Source organism: Cyanistes caeruleus, chromosome 22, assembly GCF_971803275.1.
Source record: "Cyanistes caeruleus chromosome 22, bCyaCae1.hap1.1, whole genome shotgun sequence".
Classification (NCBI taxonomy): domain Eukaryota; kingdom Metazoa; phylum Chordata; class Aves; order Passeriformes; family Paridae; genus Cyanistes; species Cyanistes caeruleus.
In genome coordinates this window covers 5,927,993-5,950,630 of record NC_141722.1, presented here as the reverse complement: position 1 = coordinate 5,950,630, position 22,638 = coordinate 5,927,993, and the positions used below count along the sequence as shown (strand labels likewise).

The 22,638-nt window shown below is 39.4% G+C and overlaps 1 protein-coding gene across 50 annotated transcripts in view; it reads right to left on the bottom strand.

Moving 5' to 3' along the window:
* Positions 1-2,780: 2,780 nt before the first annotated feature.
* Positions 2,781-22,638, bottom strand: part of GNB1 (G protein subunit beta 1) — a 35,226-nt gene continuing 15,368 nt past the window's right edge. For 3 of the 50 annotated variants that reach the window (XM_086860110.1, XM_086860111.1, XM_086860103.1), the window contains exons 2-13: positions 20,723-20,785; positions 19,228-19,279; positions 13,315-13,422; positions 12,681-12,719; positions 11,966-12,072; positions 11,458-11,521; positions 9,613-9,775; positions 8,751-8,817; positions 7,100-7,301; positions 6,605-6,821; positions 4,865-4,976; positions 2,781-4,509 (exon numbers count right to left, since the gene is read on the bottom strand). In XM_086860110.1, coding sequence (XP_086716236.1) covers positions 4,870-4,976; positions 6,605-6,821; positions 7,100-7,301; positions 8,751-8,817; positions 9,613-9,775; positions 11,458-11,521; positions 11,966-12,072; positions 12,681-12,719; positions 13,315-13,371 — 1,023 coding nt within the window. In that variant the 5' untranslated portion in view covers positions 13,372-13,422; positions 19,228-19,279; positions 20,723-20,785 and the 3' untranslated portion in view covers positions 2,781-4,509; positions 4,865-4,869. Of the gene's footprint in view, positions 4,552-4,864; positions 4,977-6,604; positions 6,822-7,099; positions 7,302-8,750; positions 8,818-9,612; positions 9,776-11,457; positions 11,522-11,965; positions 12,073-12,680; positions 12,720-13,314; positions 13,423-19,227; positions 19,280-20,643; positions 20,786-22,638 lie in introns of all 50 variants that reach the window. The other 47 variants (XM_086860125.1, XM_086860126.1, XM_086860124.1 and 44 more) reach the window with 21 other exon arrangements.

Genomic DNA, 22,638 nt, shown 5'->3' with positions numbered 1-22,638 from the left:
AAAAGGAAGCAGTAACTCCTGATCTGAGACCTCAAAATTGATCAATATTTGAAGCTTCCCTGCTTCCACTGAATTGAATTAACCCTCAGGGTGAGGGCTACAGGAAGAAATTCTTCCCTTGTCTGCACTACCAGGTCACAGACTGAGCAGGCAAGGTCCTGCTCCACCTGTGGCCAGGCCAGGAATGTGCCAGTCACGTTCCACATCCTGCCAGGAAATGGGAATTGCAGATTGTCCCAGCAGCATTTCCTGCAGAGAGGGTTTAACCCGGGCAGTTTAGGCTGGATCAGCAGCTAGGCAGGTCAGGCTCAAAGCCCTTGTTCTCCCAGCTCGAGGGAGGGATGAGGAATTCCCATTTAACAGCAGCTCAGGCTCAGAATAGCACTGAGGACAGGACAGCACCAAGGAGTGGTCAGCAAAAGAGCAGGCGACAGAGCAGAATTTTTTAAAATCATCAGGTAAAACTGACCAAAGCAATGATGTTGAAATCAGCAAGGAGCACATCTGAGGGATGCAGGACAGCAGATGTCTGCTGCTACCTCTGGGAACAGCCATGTGCCAGGGCCCTTCCTGGCAGGAGGGACACAGAATGCACCAGGCATCCTTGTTCTGCAAGAGGGAAGCTGGGGTTTCATTTTTCCGAACTTCCTCATACAACCCTGCAACAGAACAAATTCAACTTTCCATGTACTTCAGGAGAATTTTAACATGTTGGAATGCAAAGTAAAAAGACCAACTCATTATTGAATGGCCTGATGGTTAAAGCAGAGGCACTCTCAGAAATTACATGAAGAGAAGGAGAACAGCACCATGCAAAAATAGCCAACTGCTGTTAGAACTTGTTCATCAGCCAATTCTTTTATTCTTTTTCTTCAATCTGAATTCATGGTTACACCTACACTAAGAAGTGTTAATCATAAAACCACACAGGATCCTGCCTTGCTGCAGACTAAGGCGCACAGAGCTCAGCACGAGTGACAGGTTTTATTATTCTTTATTTACTCTGCTACTTTCCAGAAATCAGATTATTCTATTTTTAGCTCCTATAGGGCATGATTCAATCAGTCATTTTAAGTGTGTTTCACAGTTGATTTAAAAACACTCCAGGGGACTTCATGGTCAGTAGGTAGAATGCCCAACTCATTTTTTTTTTTTCTCCTGGTAGTAAAACCTCAGATTTTTTATTTAGTTCATGAAGAAATTAAAGGCCTTGAGGGGCACAGAAAATGCTAAAGGGTCTTAAGGTCCTGGGATTGAGAAATCTGTTCTCTTCCTTCACCCCTTCCCTGAAACTCTGCAAGAGGATTCCAATCCCATTCTCACAGATTTGTATTCTCAGGTCATGGAATCTGAACCAGAAATACAAAATTAGCACCAGAAATTTACCAGCAGCTGAGGAAAGTTGCTCTTTGGAACCACATCCCACACCTGTCTCCAACTTGGAATCTTTTCAAAGCCCACAGGAGGAGCCTGTAGGTAAGATTACATAAATAATTTTGATTTGGGTATATCCTAAATTAAAGGCATTTGAAACTCAAAGTTTTGGCTCAGACTCAAGAGTTCAGAGCTGCTCCCTTTGCACAGCCATTTTTCTCCAGTAACAGCTCTCTAATAACCAAACACACCATACAGATGTTTAATTCAAATAAGACTGCATATTTAACACAAAAATAATAGTAGTAATAGGCAACTACAACTGTTCGCATTTCAAATAAATCCCAAAGGGCTGCACACTGGCCTCCTGACACAAGAAGCCACTGTTTTGACAGGTGTTCTATTGCTAGCACAGGCAGGACATGGAAATTTAACACATGGATTGAGATTAAGGAAGGTAAAACAGATCAATGATTTTGTTACAGACTAGACAGTCACCAAGGAAACATGCTTTGATATAAAAATATTCCATGAGTGGACACCCCACAGCTACAGCATTTGGAATTGGGAAACCACTAAATCTGAATTCCCAAATTTAAGCATCTGTAGCCATGAGCTACTTACCAGACTCGTGCAGCCCAAAACCCCAGTGCGCAGTTAGGTAATGGCTGCTGGTTAAGTGATGTCACCGTGTTCTCCATACTCCCACCTTTTAAAAAACCTCTCCATTTAGGCTGAGAATTTCCATGTTTGTTATGAGACCAAACCATGGCTTTGGAATTTCTCTTGGTTGATGTGAAATTAGGGAAAATTCATTTTTGTTTAGGTCAGCAAAAGAGATGGGACTTTACCCACTAAAAACACAAACCCCTCAAGTGAACCAATACCAAATTGTTGAACCAACTGTTTTTTAATACTTCATTTAAGGAATCTGCTTCTCTGTGTATAAAATATTTTTGTAACTTTTTTGGATAAAATTCTGCCTTGTGGAGATTTTGTTCTTACTGAGTATGAAAATGACTTCTTACCCTGTCAATCTAACAGCACCAACAGAGCAGCTGTGGCCAGATCCTCATGTGGCAGGAACACAAAAGATATTCCACTCAATTATTTTCCTATTAAAGGACATGTAAGTTTTAAAATAAGTTACTCAGCATTTTGATTTCCTACTTCAGGTGCTCCACTCCTATAGCACAGAGCCTTTTTGTGATGTGCACCTCATGAACCGTTATTGGCTCTTTGAATTTGGAGTTAAGTGCATACTCTGCCCAATAATTGACCAGTAACCATTTAAAAACACCAAACCATTTCTCTGGTAACAGCCTTCCATCCTCCTGGTGTGCTTATTTCTCAACTCCAATGTTCTGCATGTTGAACAATAAGCTGCAAAACGGATCAGTCCAAACTCATGTCAAACTGCTTTATTACATCTTAAATAACATTACATTTTAATATAGTATCTATCTTGCATCCAGCTTTCTTGAAGTACACTGACTTTAAAATTAAATACAAAAGGTGAAGAGGGATACAGGGTGTGGAGAAAGCTCTACAGAGTAGTTTCATGAAAGAGAGTAAGAGGGAACTCATCTTTTATGCCAAATCCAGGCCTAACGCACAATTACAGCACATTTTTGTACAGAATGTTGCAGAAAAAACAAAATGGAGAAAAGCTACTACTGCTGCTAGGAAGGAGCATTTCTGGATACAGTGAGAAGATAGGAAAGTTTAACAGAACAATCTGCTGTCCAAACACTGCTGCTTTTAACATTTTATTTGAAAAGAAAGCCAGGAAAATCTGCTCATTACAAAAATGACTCTGATCAGATGCAAAGGACTCATCCTGCAAGAGGAACTGGCTGTGAGGAACTGATTTATAAAGAAGATGGTCTAGGTTCCCTCCTCCCACACCCCAGAATCTTTGACAGCGATTGTTTGAACAGGCTGTTTCTTTCTTTTTTTTTTTAAAAAAAAAAGTGACTTATCACGCTACTCCAAAACGTGCATAGCTTTGTACTGGAGTTCTTCATAGATTTATGCACAGAGTAGCAACAATAAATGAATACAGCGACAATGGTTACAGTTTTTAAACAGGTTATTTCTTCAAAGAAAAAACATCTAAGGACTTAGTCCAATATGCACTTTTTAGCATTTCTACAGCATGCGATTCTAAGAGTAAACCCACCCAATATGGCAAACAATCAAAAAAGGTTTTTTTCTGTTTAACTTAGAAACTTCAAGATCATTATTTTCAAAACATTGATTTGTACATCATTTCATACACAAAGAATTGACTCAATACCCAAGTGTAGGACAGGTCTCTTTTGAAAACAGAGATTCCTGGTTGTTGAGACTTATAGGATAGTGTTAGGATATATAAACTGCCCTTCCAAGTGGACAAACCAAAACAGATTAAAAAAAAAAAAAAATCTGGTGGTGAAAAAGAGGGGGCAGGAGGGACCAAGGATTGCATTTGTAATCCATAAAAGGTGAAAGGATTCTTTAAACAAGCATTCATTACCTTTTACAGCATGTGCTTGGTTACCTTACTGCTTAACATTATCCTATATATGCCAAGTTTTGTGCAACAATTATCTGTGATACTAGAAAATAAAAATAAAAAAAAAACTAGGGACTAAATTTACAGCGTTAACAACCCCCAGGTGCTCTGGGCTAGGACTCCCTTGTTTTGCTCAATTAAATACATAAGGAAATGTATTTAAAAAGGAAACTTGAAAAAAATCCTGCTACAAACATGACTTTAAAATTTGCAAGTGTGTGAGATAAAGTCCTTAACTTCAACTTGGAAACTACAGTGAAAGCTAACTGTTTCACAATTATGCTCAAGTTTATTTTCTGGTCATGCTTTTTATCATAGTGTTTCGTTTGTTTTTAAATTCTCAAGACAAAAAAAAATGGTCCCAAAAGGAATGCACAATTTCATTTTGCTTACAACACAGAAATTCTTCTTGGAAAGGTAATTGTGCTCTTCATTTCAGCAACAGGAGACAGAAAAGATCTTGCCCTTTGAAGTTGGGGAGGATGGGGGTCCAAGTTAGTATGGTTGGATTGGATATGCTATCGTTTTTAATTTTCAACCATTGGAAACTTCTTCCAGTCATGGAGTCCGCTGCTCTTCTGGCACACAGAAACATCTGGTGAGAGTTGCACTTTGAGAAACTGCAAACAAGTGGCAAGTCTGCTGTCCCCACCACTGACACAATCCAGGCACTGTTCCCCCCTTTCCCAAGGACATTTATTTACTCAAAAACCCACACAGGAAAGCAGAGAGTTAAAAATAGAACACTACAAAAACATCAGTGCATACATTAAAATAATGTACATACATTAAAATAATAGTCACCTAAACCCCCCAGATGCTCAGGTTTGCTCCTCACTGATTTCCTGATGTGAATGATCAGCACCAAGTGACAGCACTGCTGACAAAAAGCATTCTGGACCCCAAAGCAGCCTTAATGAGTTGGGTACTCACCTACTTCAGTTCCAGATCTTGAGGAAGCTGTCCCATGACCCTGTTGCCACTGCCATGCCATCATCAGTCACACCTAAGCAACTGACACGGTTATCATGACCAGCAAGGACACCTGGAAATGAGAAATGTAACAAATTACATTCTTTTGGTCACTTCCCATCTGTTCAAGTTACACCACAGCATGTTTGGATTAGCCATGCTCTAGAGTCAAAACTTCTGAAAAAACATGGCTGGAGCTTTTTAATGCCTTTGGTTTTACAAGCACAGACTCAGGACAGAGCTAGGTGGATTCTCAAGGGGGCAATTCAGTAAATGCATTACTCCAAAATTTTCCTTGTATATTCCCCATTATTATGGCCTTTACTGGTCTCCCATGAGTTGTGAAGTGACAGACCTGAAGATTCTGACAATGTCACTATAACTATGCACTGCACAGCTTTTGCTCCTCTCCACAATGATAAAGATCAGTTAAATTTTATAAATTTTTTTACATTTTAAAAAAAATTTCTTTTAAAACCATAAGTTAAACTGATTTATGTTATGAACTCTAAAACATTTTTCATCTAAAGCACTTCTCTTACTACATTCACAGGACAGACTCCTCCATACAATCTATTTGTCAATATGGAGATCTGATACAATTCAATTATAGCACTATTAAAAGAAAGAATTGAGACACTAAACAGAAAAATTAAGGGAGACAACATTTTCCTCTATCCCCTTTAATTTAACAGTTTCAAGGAGGAAAAAAGAAAACCTAATTATACTCAAGCTTTCCAGTCCACAGCACTGAGCCAAGATATTCTTGATGGACTTGAAATTAATCTTTCTACATGAATTAGAGTGCTCACAGGACTCTCCTCATTCTCCCACTAGCAACAGGAAGTGCTGCAATTTGGTAAAACAAAATCAGCACCAAGCAGTCTTAAATACTTGTACTGAACACAAAACCACCAAGGTGTTTAATACAGAAGTGCCAATATCAGAAGATATAGAAGTGTTTAATATCTGAAAGCTGCCAAATCAGCCCAGCAATCTGAAGCCTTGGAACATTTCCATATGCAGAATATTTTTTTCATCTCCTGTTCTGATGAGAGTAATGAAACATTTGTGGCTTAATTTATACCTTTTTTTCCAACCAAAGTTTTCATTTGAAAAAACTGAAATGAAATCTTCATCTTTGGACCATGAATTTCATGTTTGTTTCCTCAAAAGATAAACTCCACAGTCTCTGTTGTTTTGCTGGCTGTCTCTACAACTACTGCTAGAAATACCAGGAAAAAAAATTCTTGTGTATAAATAGCAACATTAATGTTGAATTGCTTTGGATAGTTAATGCATAAACAAAGCCATAAAGTCTAAAAAAGAATATCCCTCCACCCCAAGCCCTTGTTTTTAATGGCAATCTTCCTGTTCTCAAGCATCCTTCCTTGAGCAGGATCCCAATGGATTTGTACCATCACTCGGAAGCCTAAATAAGTTTTCAGAGAGTTCTGAAGCTGAGACAGCAAGTGCTGACAGATCTGTGCATGAGTCTCATTTCACATATTCAGTACCACAAAACCAGAGGTTGGAAAATGCCACCAAGGCTACGGAGTCCAACCTGTGGCTGGTCCCCACCTTGTCACCCTGCCCAGAGCACTGAGTGCCACATCCAGGTGTTCCTTGGACAGAGGTGGACAGGGATGGGGACTCCAATAAAATGTCCACCCTGAGTTTCCAATACTCAAACCTACTTACCTGCTCTATCAGCTTTCAGTGTGTCCCACACATTGCAGTTGAAGTCATCATACCCAGCTAGGAGCAGGCGGCCACTCTTGGAAAATGCTACAGAGGTGATGCCACAGATGATGTTGTCATGGGAATAAACCATCAGCTCCTGGTCAGCCCGCAGGTCAAAGAGCCTGCACGTGGCATCGTCTGAGCCCGTTGCAAAGGCATTGCCGTTGGGGAAGAACTTCATGAGGGAGTAAAAAAATACAAATGGTTTCAGATTTGATTCCTTGGCATCACACCAGAGCACAGAAAAAGAGAGGCTGCACACCTCTCCACACTGGGATATAGGCAAAGCCAGTGAAGAAAGTCATGAATGAATACCCAGTTTCCATTCACCAGAAGCTTCAGGTAATTCTCCCAGCTCTACAAACTTATTTAAAAAAAGACCTGAAAATACTTCATCATGCTAAAAAGCTGAGAGCAGAGAAATACAAAATGCTAAACAAAGCAGCTACATACACAGATGGCGTTGATGTCTGACTCGTGGCCAGTGAAGGTCTGCCGGCACATTCCTTCTCTAACATCCCACAGTTTGGCAGAGGCATCACAGGCACCAGAAACAAAACACCGGGCATCAGGGGCAAGGGACAAACTCATCACGTCTCCAGTGTGCCCAGTAAATGTGGTTGTCTGCTGACCAGTTTCTATGTCCCAGAGAGCACTGGAAAGAATAATTAAAGAGGCAAAAATCAACACATTTATGCTTCTTCATAAGGTCTTTTTATCACTACTGAAGTAAAACTTCAAGTATTAACAATATTGATACTGAAATAAACAGTTTTGGTTGAACTACTTGGCTGTTGCAGAATAATTGTGCATAGAAGACCTTAAAGCTATCCTTAATTTTAAAACATTGGGGCATTTTATACTGAAAAACAGTGGAAAAAACTAAGGACTGGCACTAAGGGCTGTTCATCCCAAATCTCTCTGCCATAGCTGTTATCCAGTACTACCACAGCTTCCTTTAAAACAGCAGTGGGTAAGGCTACAGCAAAAACTGAGACAGCATTTCTCATTTTTATAAACTCACAGAGGATGAGTAACTTTGTGAATTATGTCTGATCTTAAAGTTGAGAGTCAGCCAAATCACTACTACAGTGATAATTAAAATTATAAAAGGAGGAAAGAACACTATCACTGCCTCAAGAAGAGGTCTGAACACTTCAGGAAGTTGGGATTTTTAATTTCTGTAATTTCTTAGCAAGCCAGAGCCATCAGCAGCAGGTTCAAACCAGGCAAATAAGAGATGCCTGTACTTTGATAAAGTTCTTTGAGGCTTGGCTGAACTGAGGTGATGTCAAGGACAGCTGCAAAATTACTACAAAACAAATGAAGCAGCTGTATTGTCTTAAAAAGAGCATAATTTCTAAAAACCCTCTCACTTTGTTGTAGTTTTTTGAGTTCTCTAAACACCAACACATATTGAGAAATATTTTTGGTTTTAATCCCATATATATTCCATAGCTACTCAGAATCAGTGGACTAATAAACAGGCATTCAAAGATACTGGCACTGTGTAGGACAGGTATTTATTAGACAATCTTTGCTCTAAGTGCTGCTGCTTGGGAGAGCTCCAGTGCTTTTAAGAAATAAATATAATAGAAAAATCTATGACAAAAAAGATGGACACCTTTTTTAGTTCAGAAGGCAGTATTTATGAAGATACACACCTACATTCCCCTCAAAAAAACCCAGCTATTGTCACTGGAGAATATTTTCTAGAAGCTTTTCTGAGTAACAGTATTAACTATATTCTGTACTAGAAATATTCCAAACATGACTTTTTAAGTAATAAATATTGAATACAAAAAGAGTTTTGAGGAAAATCATTAGCCTAATACAGTTATTTCTAAAAGTCAAATAGTTACATTAGGAAAAAAATTCCCAGAACACCTTAACACAGAATTAAGTCAGGCTCTTCAGAACATGGGCACAAGGAAGTTGCCGAAGCTCACAAAGTGCAAATTACCAGCAGAAAGTGACATTAGAGCAGTACCACTACAGTCTTGTGGGTGATGATTAAGTTTGTGAAGGACAAAGTTTCCTTCAGGCACAGAAAATGGATTAGAAAAGCCTCTCCTGACGGTGCTGTCCCCATGTCCCAGCTTACCAAGTGGTGTCACCAGAGCTGGTGACGATCTGATTATCATCCAGGAAACGACAGCAGGACAAGTAGCCTGAAAACAGAGTAGAAGGTGCACAAATAAGGCCAGAGATTACTCTTCAAAGGCAAATTGGTTTGCTAATAAGCTGCTTCCTCCTCTCCCAAAGCTGCAGCAAGAAACACTAAAAGCCAAAAATGCAACAGACGATTTTTGTATGGGAATCTGCAATGTTTTGGACAAAATGTGGTTTGGCTCTTTAGAGACCACCCTGATCCAACCAGCGGAAGGGGGACAAAAGTGTGGAATCCACTGGCCAAACTGGGCAGGAGTTCCAGTGAGCCTGCACTGCACACACTCAACTTTCTAAAAAAGTGTATCTCAGTATCACTGCATCCCGCAGCAACAAATGCTGATGACCTCAACTGTATCAGACAGCCATTGAGGAAAAATAAACTGCACTACTGGTCAGTACAAAGACCTGAGCATGAACACTGGATGTTTCCCAACAGTGGCATCAAAGAATTTCATCTGAATGCTCTGAGGAATCTTTTTTCCTGAAATCCCATCTGCCAAACCATCAGTGGAACCACTCTGTTTACAGAATCAGCCTGCCCGCCAACCACCTCCATTTCACAAAGCACAGAATTCAAACTACAGCAGAAAATATGAAAACCTGCGAACATCAACTTCCAGCTAGAATTTTTTTGCTCAATTTTACAGCAGAAAAACTGTTTAAAAACATTTAAAACCAAGCAGTCTGCAGCTAAGATCCTGTCTGAGGAAAGAAGTAGCTTATTATTAGGAACTTATATTTAAAGGATTTTTTTAATCTTCACTTGTGCTGAGGTAACTCTGAGCGGCACTCACCTGTGTGCCCAGCGAGCTCACGGCTGACACGGACATTCCCTTCACGAGTTTTCAAGTTATAAATGGAGCAGATGTTGTCAAGCCCACCACAAGCCACATAATTCCCAGAGGGAGCATATGCACAAGTCATGACCCAGGAGGAGCGCAGGGGAATCGCGTGCACCTGAAAAAGAGACAGGTACGGATTTCAGCTGCAAAAAGTGCATTCAGTGATGCATCAAAAGGAAGTTTTTCACCTGTCTCTCAAGACAGGCATCACATTTTTGGCAGAGGAGCAAGAATAGAGCAGCAGCTTGTGTACAGAACTATTTTGAGGGTAACTTGCTCATCAGAACAATGTAATGTTGTAATGATGTAATAAAACCTCAGTTTTGCTTTTCCTGAATCCAGTTTAATCAGCAATTTTGGTTCAAAGTGAATTATTTCATTTCAGTGCTCTGATTACTATAGGTTTATTATAGGTTTGGGAAAACATTGACTTCCAAGCACAGTCAGCAAAACTGCCAATTCCAGGCTTAGATGCTGTGAATGAACAAGTAAGGAAATCGCTGTTTCCACTGCCATTTAAATTCTTCTTTGGAAACCCAATGCAAGCAATCAAGCTTCACATTTAAATAACTGCCTCATGCTTCCTTGTCATCCTGTGCTCAAAGAACTTTTTTTAGATAATTATAGAAGCTAAACCTGTTCTGTCATGTTGTGTTCATCCCTTAGATTTGCTCAAAACATCTTTAGGAAAGATGCCCTTAGACATATGGTGATATTTCATACAATATTAACAATGTGCCTGAATTTCTTAAGTAAAAAATTCATTAGAAGCAGAGGAACAGCCAGGAATCAGTGATCCTGCAGCAAAGAGCAGTTAAAAAAACCCCTACCCTAGAACCACAACCTGTTCATTTTTGGAAGTCTTATACCAAAGAACTATTTGGAATATTCACTTTGAACCATTTTATTTTATCATTAGGCAAAGATCAAATTGATGACAATACTGTGTTACTTTCAGTGTGTGCTGTAACTGCCAAGAGAATACTGCATAGATTAATTACCATTGATGTAAGAATTGAAGATACCAGAAGGAAACCATGGGATGCAGTGATGATTTCACCATCCTACAGTAGTCACAGTAATTTAGATGACATTTACCTGCTGGCTGGGGTCAAAGGATGAGGATGAAGGTAAAAAGGAGAGGGTTTATCTTTAATTTGCAAACCATATTATATTAACTTTTTAGTAAAATGATGCCATTTGCCCCAGTGCACTGGTAGCATTGATTTTAATGCTATGAAAAGCTAAGTTAGGAAAATTTATTCTGAATAAAGCCATTTCCATGCGAGAGACTCAAGCAGCTGTCTTAACCACAAGGGGTTACATGGGAATTGTTGTCAGCCCCATAACAGTGGCCATGATCAGTACATACCAATCACTGTCAAATGAATGTCAAAGTAATCCTGAACTGCCTCATGTGAATGCAGCCACAAAGCAATGACTCATTAGAATATGTCAAGTCTTTCAGGACTTCACTGCAAACAACAAATTAATCTGGCTATGCCAAAATCCCTGCCCCTTCTGGTGCATGGTGCTCATCACTGCCTGCTCTCTGGTAACTACTGCAGTATCAAAACAAATCAAAACATTCTTTAGAAGGAAGTCTTCCCTTGTTCTCCATTTATAGTGCACATTTTCACACACTGAAGACTCTGCTGTGTTCTTTACACACAACTCGATTGTTTTGGAGAACTCAAAATTTGGATTTAGGACTATAGAACCAAAACGATGACAGACAACACTTCCTTCTGATGCATTCACAAGTGAATCACACAGCAATAGATCAGCTGGCCTTACCTTGTTTGTAGTATAGCTGTCCCAAATTATAAGTTTACCATCCTGGGAGGCACTAACTAGAAGCCTAGGGAGGAAATAGGAGGGAAACACAATCATTGTGGGCAGCCAAGGAACACCTTAGTGATGAACATTGTAAAGAAAAGAGAATGAAAGCAGCTGATACTGGTGGCATTTAGCTTCTCTTTAAATTAATCAACAGTTAATATGAAAGGAAAAAAAAAGGAAAAAACAGACAACTGATTACAGCATCTACTCTATTTCCACAGTTCCTCAGAATTCATCTGGTACCACTACTGTATTTTTCAGGCAAGTAGACAAGGACTGGGATTTTGGCATCAAATGTAGACTTGGATTACAAAAACAATGAGGAAAATTGTGGCATTCAGTGTTTCTGACTTCTCTTGGATGTCCAAATTACCTCAGAATTATTAATTCCATGTGGTCCCAAGGCCTGTGCACTCAACTTTCTAGAGAGCAGTGAAGCCATGTGACCCAGTTTTGTACCCACCTGGAATCAGTCCCCCAGTGCATTGCATAAATTTTGGCCAGGTGTCCCCGGAGTGTTCTCCTAGTGCGCATCTGGATTCTCCCCACTGGGTCAATATTGGCTGTGATCTGAAACATGAAAATGTCACACACTGAGTTTTTCGCTTCACTGTTCACAAGTAACACCTCACACACAGTTCCCACAGTCCCACATTCTCAATATTGACTGATTTTTTTTAAACTGCCCATTCACAAGTTAGGCCATTTTAAGTAGCATATCTTTATCACATGACACAAGCAGCCTATTGCATTTATGAACACTCCCAGAAATTGTTTTGCTTAGGTCATATCTTCTTAGATTTCTAGGATTTCAGACCTTTGATCTGGGTCTCCTCCTGCACAGATAAATGTGACAGACATTGAAGCAGTTTAACCTCAGCAGGCCTTATGGCTCCGATTATCAGGGTAACAACAGTATTGCTCCCAGCTTCAGGGCAGAGCATTATTTTCCATTATGCAGCAAAAATGTGCCCTGAGTCACTCAAAGAAATCATTGCTCAAGGACAATGCTCTCAGGAACTGGACAAACATGTACTAATTTATAGAAGAAAACACCCAACGGCAAAATTAAAAAAATTGCTACAGGAGGCAACACCAGATTCACTGGCATTCACAGCATTTTCTTTTTATAAAGGAGACAAATTTTCTTAATTCCTGTTAAACTCTGAAATTCTTACCTGAGCCAGGGTGGCATCTGCACATGCTTTTCTAGCATCCTGCAAAAGGAGATTATACAGAGATTGGATGGTGTTCTGTATGTTTCTTTCTCTGTTTTGTCAAGTTGATTAAGTCCCCTGAACCCAAGGTTCAGAAAACATTTCTGCTTGTCACCCTGAGAGGACCCATCCTAACAGCAGCATTGCACTGCCTGCTGTCAACACACATTATGCATTTAACTTTGAAATTTCTTCTTCTTTTGGGAGAAAGGCAACATGACTTTCACCCCAAAGACACTCAAGCAGTGGAAGTGCTTGTCCAGAGAGGCTGTGGTTAAACCTCAGAGGTTTTTAAGAACTTACTGGAAAAAGCTCTGACAAACTTTATCACTGACCTTATTTTAAGCAGTTCTTTTAAACTTTAGTTATGCTCTAGCTCAGACAAACTTGAAGAAACATTAATTTTGATCAGCAATTTTGTGCACTGCTTCTGTAACTTATTTTCTAAGCAATATAAAAGACCAAAAAGTCATTTTCCAAAGCAGTCACATGTGCTTGCCCTTTCTACATTAACTCTGACATTGGGGAAACTAAATGAGGCATCATTTCTGTCCTCCTCAAGACACAAATATTTTTGCTGAGGCACAATACATACTCTGATTTGGTTTTTCAGTTGCTCAGCCTCCTGGCGTAACTGGTCAAGCTCACTCATTTTCCTGTGCTAAAGGTGTGTTCCACTGCCACCTCTGAAACAACCAGAAATCTGAAAGACAGATCAGAATCAGGAGAATTAGGAGAAGTCAGAGTTTGAAATTACAAGTCCTTTCAAACACTTCAAACTTGAAAAAAATGGGAAATTGATTTATAAACATAGAATACAGGTGAAAATGTGTGTATGAAATCTTCTCAGCATAAGATATTGTCACAAATGGATGTGCTTTGCTTCCAGCCGTAAGAAATAAAACAGAATTTGGACTTCTCTCCTCCAGGCCTCTTCCTTTTTTACTTTTCATGACAGTGTTTCTGATTCATTTTTGTGTAAATTAAAAAGTTGCCTGAAAGTGAGTAAGCAGGTAACACCAATTTTAGATGTGGAAGTAAGAACTTCCCTGCAGCTCTTCAGACCAGAGTAAGGAATCTTCCCAGCAAAGAAAAAGGATTTACACTGACACAAGCACACGCAAAATGCTGCAAGAACTGTCTACAACATCACTGTTCTGCTATCTAGAAAAAAGGAGATCACTCACAATGTTCAGGGTTTTATTTGATAACTACTGAAATGTCTGAGATCCCAGAGCAGATTGTAACATGAACATGTTGCCGGAGTAAAACCAGGGATTTTTTGCTGGGTTGAGGGCAGGAGTTTGAGAAGCCACAGCCATGAGACACTTTTCCCCTCTAAGCCTGTTTTTCCAATACCCATAGGCACCAAATTACATCTATTGTATAGAGCCAGCAAGACACAGGCTCTATGAAACATCACAACCACTGAAACAATCTCAACTTTTGCCTATAGAGCTGCTCAACTATTGGGCTGTTTCCCAATATCACAATCATATGGATACTTCCTATTATATGTAAAACTTATCTTTAAAAGTCTCTGCTCCAGAAAGAGTATGTTGGCATTTCCTCCAGCATTCCACATCTCCAAATCAGCTGTTTCTAAACTTTTTGTTTTAAAATCTCTGCAGCTTGATAGCAATGGAGGATGCTGAAGAAACATGCTGATGAATGTTATCTTTTATTGCAGAACAAGATAATTGGTTCCAATTTCAAATACTACACAGAACACCTGCTTATAAATTAACACGAGTGTGTGATAGTGCAATTTCAGAACATTTTATTAGCCAGAATTGACCCGTTACTATTAAATAAAGGAAATGCTTTACTAGCAGTTTTACATATTATTCTATTAAGATTTAATCAGCTTATTTATCTTTGCAAGCATGTGGGGGTATGTTTTCCTCTTAAAGCCCTCCCCAAGGAGAAGGACGAGGATAACTTCCCAATTTTTATGCCGTTACAATAACACAGAACATACTGTCAAGGTAAATAGAGCAGTAGAACAAACATCACTGTTAAGAGGAGCTTCAAAATAGTTTCAGCTTCAATATTCCCTAAATATTTCTATCCCCCATAACCTAACTTGAGCTGAAGCTCTCTCCATAGCAGTTATTCCAAACTGAAAGCCTCTAGGAACAGATGCCAGAGCTTGTCATAGCATCATTTACCATTTTTTCTTCTTCTCTGAAACCCACAGTATCTTAGAAAAAGGAATTTTAGTTGGCTTCTCTCCCAAAACCTCCACTCACACAACTTCAAGGCCCCTTCACTTCACTGTGAAACTGTGTCTCTTCTTTCTCTCTTCTGGTTACAGGGTCATCTCTAAGCCCCTTTAAGACTACTTGTTCAGCTCAGCCCAAAATCCAGCTAAGACAAAACCCATCCTGAGTGTTTCATTATCCTGCTTTTCTTTCAAATGCCGTTTTGTTTTTCAAGATGTTTTGTTCATTCTACATCTCAGACAAACACTCTGGGTTGGGCATCTGTTCGAATTCTGAGCATGTCTGCAGCTCCTGGGCAGTTCATACACCTGGTGAAACACTAATGCACTGCTCTTGTCAGAGAAGAGTTAATTTAAGAATAAATTGCAAATTTTCAGATCTTTCTGCTTCTCCATATCCAGTTCTACCATTCTCTAAGTTAATATAGAACCCCATTTCCTACTAAGCAAATACTGACCACTCCAAACAAAGAATTTAGAGATGGTATCATTCCTACTTCAGAGCAAGAAATTCCAAAACTTTCATGTTCTGCCCAAGGTCACAGCAACTCACTGGTGGGACTGCAATAAAGACTCAGGACACCAAGAATTCCAGCTGCAGGTACAAGGAACTACACTGAAGATTTTACATGCAGTTTTATTTAAAAATACAATAGGAGGAATAATCTAATGTCAGTCAGAGCAGAGATGCGCTCCTTAAAATAGCACCCATTTCTTTCTGCAGAATTTGTGCACTATGAGAGAATTCTCTTGCATTTAAATGAAACAAAGCTTCTCTGCAGGGAACAGGGAGAGGCCTAAGGAGATGAACCCTTATCCTAGAAAAAAGTCACATTAAGATAGTTCATCTTCCCATCCTGTATCCATCTAAGTTCCCATCTTGAAGACAGATCCACTTTGGGAATTCCAGCTTAGCCCCTATGCACTCCAAGCAACTCCAAACTCTAAACTGCCTGTCAGCATTCATAGGAATTGTTTAAATCACATTTCCACATTCTCTTTGTAGTCTTTGTTGTTTCAACATCAACAGGAAGTGCTAATTCCTGCCAACACAACCGAACTCACTCACTCAGGAAATGATGACCCTACAGCAGCCAAGGACATTAAAATACAGGAGTTCTCTAATGCAAACTGTAAAATTTGCTTTGGGACAAACAGCAAACCAGCTTGACTGTTCCACTATTTCTTTCATACTAAGTTTTAGACAATTGAATTTATGGTAGAAATATGAGATCTGTAGGAGGAAAAAAGGGTTCCAGCCTCTCGTGTCATTTTTAGCTATACTGTAAATCAGAGCTTACTAGCCTTGTATTTTAAAAAAAAAAAAATCTTCAGAAGAATAAGGACATCAGATAAGATCAGAAGAATGTATGGGGAAAAAAAGCTTTTGTCTATTCTCACTATTGATACATGGGAAATTTTACATGGATGTATTTATATTACGGACATGGATCATATATTGAACAGTCTCTGCTCATCACAAATAAGCACAATTGAGTACCATGAAACAGGTTTTTATTTCTTGGCATGTTCTAAAGGCATTTAACCCCATTTTACAAGACAGTTTCTAAAAGAATCTGTAAGCTTTATGTGGATGATGATCCTACTTCTGGACTTTTGAAAGAAGTTATTGCATTTCCAGATCAAGCAAACCTCAAGAAAAGAAGTCACTCAAGTTCCACACTCCTTTTTCCCAAATTATCCCCAAAGCTGTGCAGAAATAGGTGGGAGCCAAGCTCACGCTTACCTCACTTTCTCTGGAATATGTGAGTATGTCCCTGAAGTCAGCTTCCTTTCCTCAACAACCTCAACACCTTTCCAGGGGCTGAAGTGCTTAAGTGTCTCTGGTCTAAGCTTATTTCCCCTAATCCTGTTGACAGTATACCTTGTGCATAATTCTCCTCTTGCTTATAGCAATCTGTGTACTTCAGGGCTCTTCCCTATTTGCCACTCCTCCAGATGACCCAAGTCTCTCATCTCTTCTGACAAGGTACCTATGGAAGAGTCATTTTCTTCCTCTGTTTGCCACACAGGAAAAATCAACTGACTGCCTGATTTGTTACTTTCCACATACAACAAAACTTCACATACGACAAAAATTCAGCTGTGTCAAAAGGATTTATCACATCGTTTATGTCAAGGGAACAGCTCGGGGTTTGCTTTCCTCTAACTCTCTCTAACATGAGCTATATTCCTGTGTAACAGAGTTATGTATGTCCATTCAGTTGTGCATCCAATAGCTGGTCAAGCTTTGCTTGCCACAAGATATTTTTAGCAGACATTACTACTACCAAAGCCTAACATAATCCCACCAAGCCATTGTGGACGCAAAGTCTAGTAACTCAGAAAGTTTAAAGCTAAATTGTTCATATTTTACTCAAGCACAGTAATTTTCTCAGGAGGTTTAACAAATCCCTAATTTTTAAACTGCAAGAAGCTTTACAGAACTTCAATGTGCTTCCTGCAAATGGAGATATACTCAGGATCCCAGTGAACTAATTCTTAATTTAAAGAATAAGAATTATTCACTCACTGCTCAGAAAACAGTGACAGAAAAATTCAAAGGCTGAGGAAGAACTCAAATCGACTCATTTCATTGTAACAACTCCAGTGTCCTTTCCACAGCTCAAACTACTCATCAAATTAAATCCAGTTACTGAAACCAAAGTATCATTAACACCCTGACACTTCTTTGTAAACTGATGATTGAGAGCTGAATACAACCCATCCAAACATATACTCCTCTATTAAATATTATTCCTCTCTGAAGTTCCTCTGCTAGTAACAGCAATGAAACAATGCTTACCAAAAACTTTTTCATTTCCTTACACCGTTCCTATTAAAAAAAAAAGATGGAGTCTTCCACCCTTTCTTTGTCCTGAGAATATTCTCTACAGATTAAATGAAAAAAGCCCACATTTGAAACAGTTGTCATTAAGTCGAGTATTTAGAATTTCTATCCCTTGCTGGTCAAACTTTGCTTGCCACAAGATATTTTTAGCAGACATTACTACTACCAAAGCCTAACATAATCCCACCAAGCCATTGTGGATGCAAAGTCTAGTAACACAGAGGTTTAAAGCTAAATTGTTCATATTTTACTCAAGCACAGTAATTTTCTAAAGAGGTTTAGCAAAATCCCTTTTCTCCCATAAATAGGCTGACATTTGTTCCCTCAACCTCTTTCCTGCCAATACCCATCACTCCAACAAGGATAAAAAGCAAAATATTTGCCAATACAGAGCCCAAACTTTCCAGGCTTAACAAGGAGCTCACAGCATGGCCAGCAGACAGTCCCAGAGCAGGTCATCTGATTAAATGAAGCTATGCTAATCTAGCAGATACCACAAATCCTACTAGCAACTTATACAGCAGCTTGGACATTTTCACAATGACAAAGGAATTATCCACAACTCACTGTTAGTTACAGTAAGCTGACATCACACTCGCTTTGAGAAACTGAGGGTTCTTTTTGTTTTCAGGAGCAGAGATGGATTTCTTGCTTCTCTTTTACTTAGTGGGAAATGCAGTGAGATCAGAATTGCTTGTGGAAAAAATTTGAGGTATTCTCTCTCCCACTTATATGAACTAAAGTTGCAGAAAAAATTCACGGTCCCCTTGGATCCAGAGGGAGATACGGGCAGAGGAATAAAGTCTGCTGCCTGGCTTTTGAAAAACAGGTAAATATCCAGTAATTGGAAGCATCAGATTTAACTCAGCAAATACTTGGCCAATTAGCAATGCTCCTCACAGACATTCAAGTTAAATTCTGGAAGGTAATGAAGATTTTACTGCTACAAAAACGATAGCAATAATTACAATTACACAGAATATAAACTCTGAAACTTTCAGGTTCCGTTTAAATAATACTGACACATTGAAATGGACATTCTGACAAGAGCCACTTTGCTCAAAAGAAATTTGGCCTTCTTTTGTTAAACATGGCGGAGAAGTAATTTTTCATTCATGACAGAATGACGACTCTCATCATTTTATTTATTACAGTTCCCTGCCCCACTGAGATGAAACAGTTTCATCTGTGGTCTCCTTCTGCTTTGCCTGTTCCCTCTCTGACAGAAGGCAGGCACTATCATCTATTATTCAGCAGGTTTCCTGGCCATTTGAAAATCCTTCCTGTTGACACAAGAACACACGCTAAAGGAGAAAACAGGTACTTTAGGTTTGCACAGATTAACAACCAAAAATCTGAATTAACCACTTTTTAAAAAAAGGATGTTTCTCAAAGGGTAGGAAAAAAACCCCCCATCTTTTTTCTCTACTTACATTTTCTTTCACTACAGTAGAAAGCCAACTTCTGCTGTCAAACATGTAAATTCTGGGAAAAAAAGACACCAAAGCCACAATTAATGTAATCATCACAAAGAACACCAATTTCTAAATAAATCTAATAGAAATTAAACTACTATCAAAGTGCAAACTATTTCTGTTAGCTAACTTGACTGGCTGTCCTGCCTTCATGAAGGAAACGGGCACCGTTTTATTAACTGTAACACAAACGAAAGACAGATTTGTGTCAAGAATCTCATTTTGACCTCCTTCTCCCAAATATTCTTGCAATCCTCACATCATTCTCCTGCCCTAGTGACAAAGAAGTCCATGATATTAGAGAATTTAGGATTAGAAGAAAATACAGTCTCACTCATACAATTTTCACTGTACTACAAAGTGAGTCCGCCCCATCCCTCCCCTCCTACATCAGCATTTTCAACACAGTGGAATGAATTATTTCTGCTCAATCCTGTCCCTGAGCTACATTTACCTTCTAAGCACAGTTAAATATCATGGTACCTATTTTATCAGAAGAAGTTACATAATCCTCCTACTAATGAGCTCAAGTGAGAGCACACCGCTCTTCTAGAAGAGTTACAACTTTAAATCAGTAATGATATCAGAAAGTACAAAAAGAATTGATACATTCAATAACTCACACACTCGCAGTCTGGACTGCACTGGTTTAACAACCAGTTTAACAAACTGGCTTTGCAGCAAGGGGGAAAATGTAAGAAATTCTGCAACGGTTTTTATCCTGGGCAGCACAAAGCATAATTTTTGTTCACCACAAGATGTGAAACACTGACAACCACTTCTACATCCCAAACATCTGGATCTGGCTCTGTCACACACCAAGACAAGGGCTGGGGGAGATGCCAGGGGACCCCTCAGTGTTCAAAGCTGCTGCATCAGGACAGGGGAGATTATTCTGAGCACAAAGCAAGAAGGTACTGAAGCAAAATGATTTTAAATTAGAAAGCCAGCCTAGAACTCCACACACTTTCAACTGAAATCTCACATAAAATGAGTCTTTCTGATTTTACAGTTCACTACTAGCTGGAGAATTTACAAACCACTTCAGTGTCTGGTATGGAGGTTAAGCTACTTAGGATATGGATCATCCTCACCCAAGCTCATTTATAGATAAACATTTTAATACTGTGATTATGAAACCATCACAGTGTAAGCAGTTTTGTTTCATACTGCCAGAACAACACACTTGGGACATGAAACAGTAACTCATACTTAGAGGCTGAACTCCAACCCCCCCAGACACAAAAACATGGCATGACCATTTCAAATTCTGAAAACAGAGCAACTCCGGTCAATTTTCAGAAGTCTTGACAGGAAAAAAATTTGCCCCCACTACAGAGATAATGAAATCTTATGAAATTCCGAAAGAATTACCTGAAATGCAAACAAGTAAATTTATGCTGGCACACTAACAGCACACAGAATACACAATAGCAAAGGCCAAAACACACACCATTATTGTCCTGCGCTGCACGCTCAATAATGCAGGAGAGGTGTTGCAGATTTCATATGCCTTCTGCAAAAAAGAAAAACAAAAACAAACAAAAGAAAGCCACTTTAACCAGCCTGAAAGAAGAGGAAGGAAGCGTAACAGCAAACTTTTCCACAAAAGTTGAGTTTATTTTTCGAAGGGTTAAGTTTCCACTTGAGGATGTTGAAAGCACCCTGTGATGCTCACAGAACGCAGTCCTGGCAAAGGAGATATTTTCAATTCTACCTTGAAGATGGAGCTCATTTAAGGACAAAAGTAGACAAGCTACTTATGAAAAAAAGATCTGCATTGCCACAAGCTTCCATTTTTAGCTAAAATGTAGCCTGGTAAAAGCAGTATGAAAATTAGAGGCCAGTTCATTCCGTTCACCACAGCAGTGGCTCAGTAACGAGTTCTTGTAAGGAGCTCCACACAGTGCCCAGACAGCCCTGCTGAGCCCAGAGATGCAGGTCCTTAACACCAAAAACTGGGGTTTCAAAAACAGCAGAGAACAAAAAGTTCCACAGAACACTCAGAGCATGGTTCAAGCGGTTAAATCATCACAACAAAGTGCCTGGAGGCAAGCCAGCCCCACACAGGGTTGGTGTTCCCAGTGTCCCCACATGCCCACAGCCCCCTGCTCCAAGTGAAGATCCAGCACAGCCATTTTTGCTATAAAAGAGTAAAGTAACTCCACAAGTCAAAAGCTTCATCATTTCTGGGTAAAGTTTTCCTCACTAACTGCTGCCAGCCCAATATCCCTTTTTTCTTTACAGATACTGAAGCAGTTAATCTGAGCTGACAACCCAGCCTAAAAACTTATCTCAACTTCAGCATATTCCAAGTCTACATATGAAGAATATTTCTGCAGAGGACACCACAACTCTTTTCAAGAGACTAGGGAAATCAGGGAAGAAAAGGAAGAAAAACGACTTGGAAGAGTATGGAAAGCATTTTGGAATATCTTAGCACCATAGAAAATCTGAACAACCCTCCAAGCTGAAGCTACTTCCTAAGCAGATTAAACACACTCACTGTACCCTCTCCAAATCCATTAAACACATAAATACATTTTTCCTTTGACTATGGATTCAAGGAGAGACTTAAAACCCAAATATTCTGGATGTTAATTCCAGCCTTCTCAAGACTGCTTTACATACACATTGACTAGATGCCAAGGCTAATATCTGAACTGCTGCAAAGGCATTCTAGCATTTAAAACACACTAGCAATTCATGCACAATGATGTGGGGCCAGGCATCAGAGAAGATACTGAGGATCTGGCTCAAACCCTGGGATGAGGTTTGCCCAGAACTCCCAGCAGTTGTCCTTGCTTTAATTACATGAAGAAGCTGGGAGATGTAATCAATGTATACACAGGTATTTGAGTGGCTTTATCAACATAGTTTAACAAGGGTCTCAAACAACACTACATAGTAAAAACTGATTTTCATGGCCATTACACCACATGAATCTTAAAAATATCTTGCATAACACATCATCCTGCAAGAGTACCACACAGGGTTGTCCTATTCAAGGCATTCAAACAAAAATAAGTTCACTGGAGGGGAATAAAAAAACAAACACAAAAACCCCCTTCCAAACCTTCCAAAAACCTACTAGCAAACTTCAGTATTACTATTAAGATAAACCAGCAATTTCAAGTGAAGTTACTCTGCTGCTCTGTACCCCTGCAAAGAGCACCCCTGAGCCAGCAGGGATGGCTGGATGGAACCAGGCAGTTCTTAATTGAGTCTGCAGATGCTCTTGTTCAGGTACCCAACATCATCAGCACTATAATGTATCACCTATGACGCAGAGATAATGGCTGTGAAACCAGCAATTGCAAGTTAGTTTATTAAAATAATTTCTTGCAGTCTACATAGCTGATTATTATC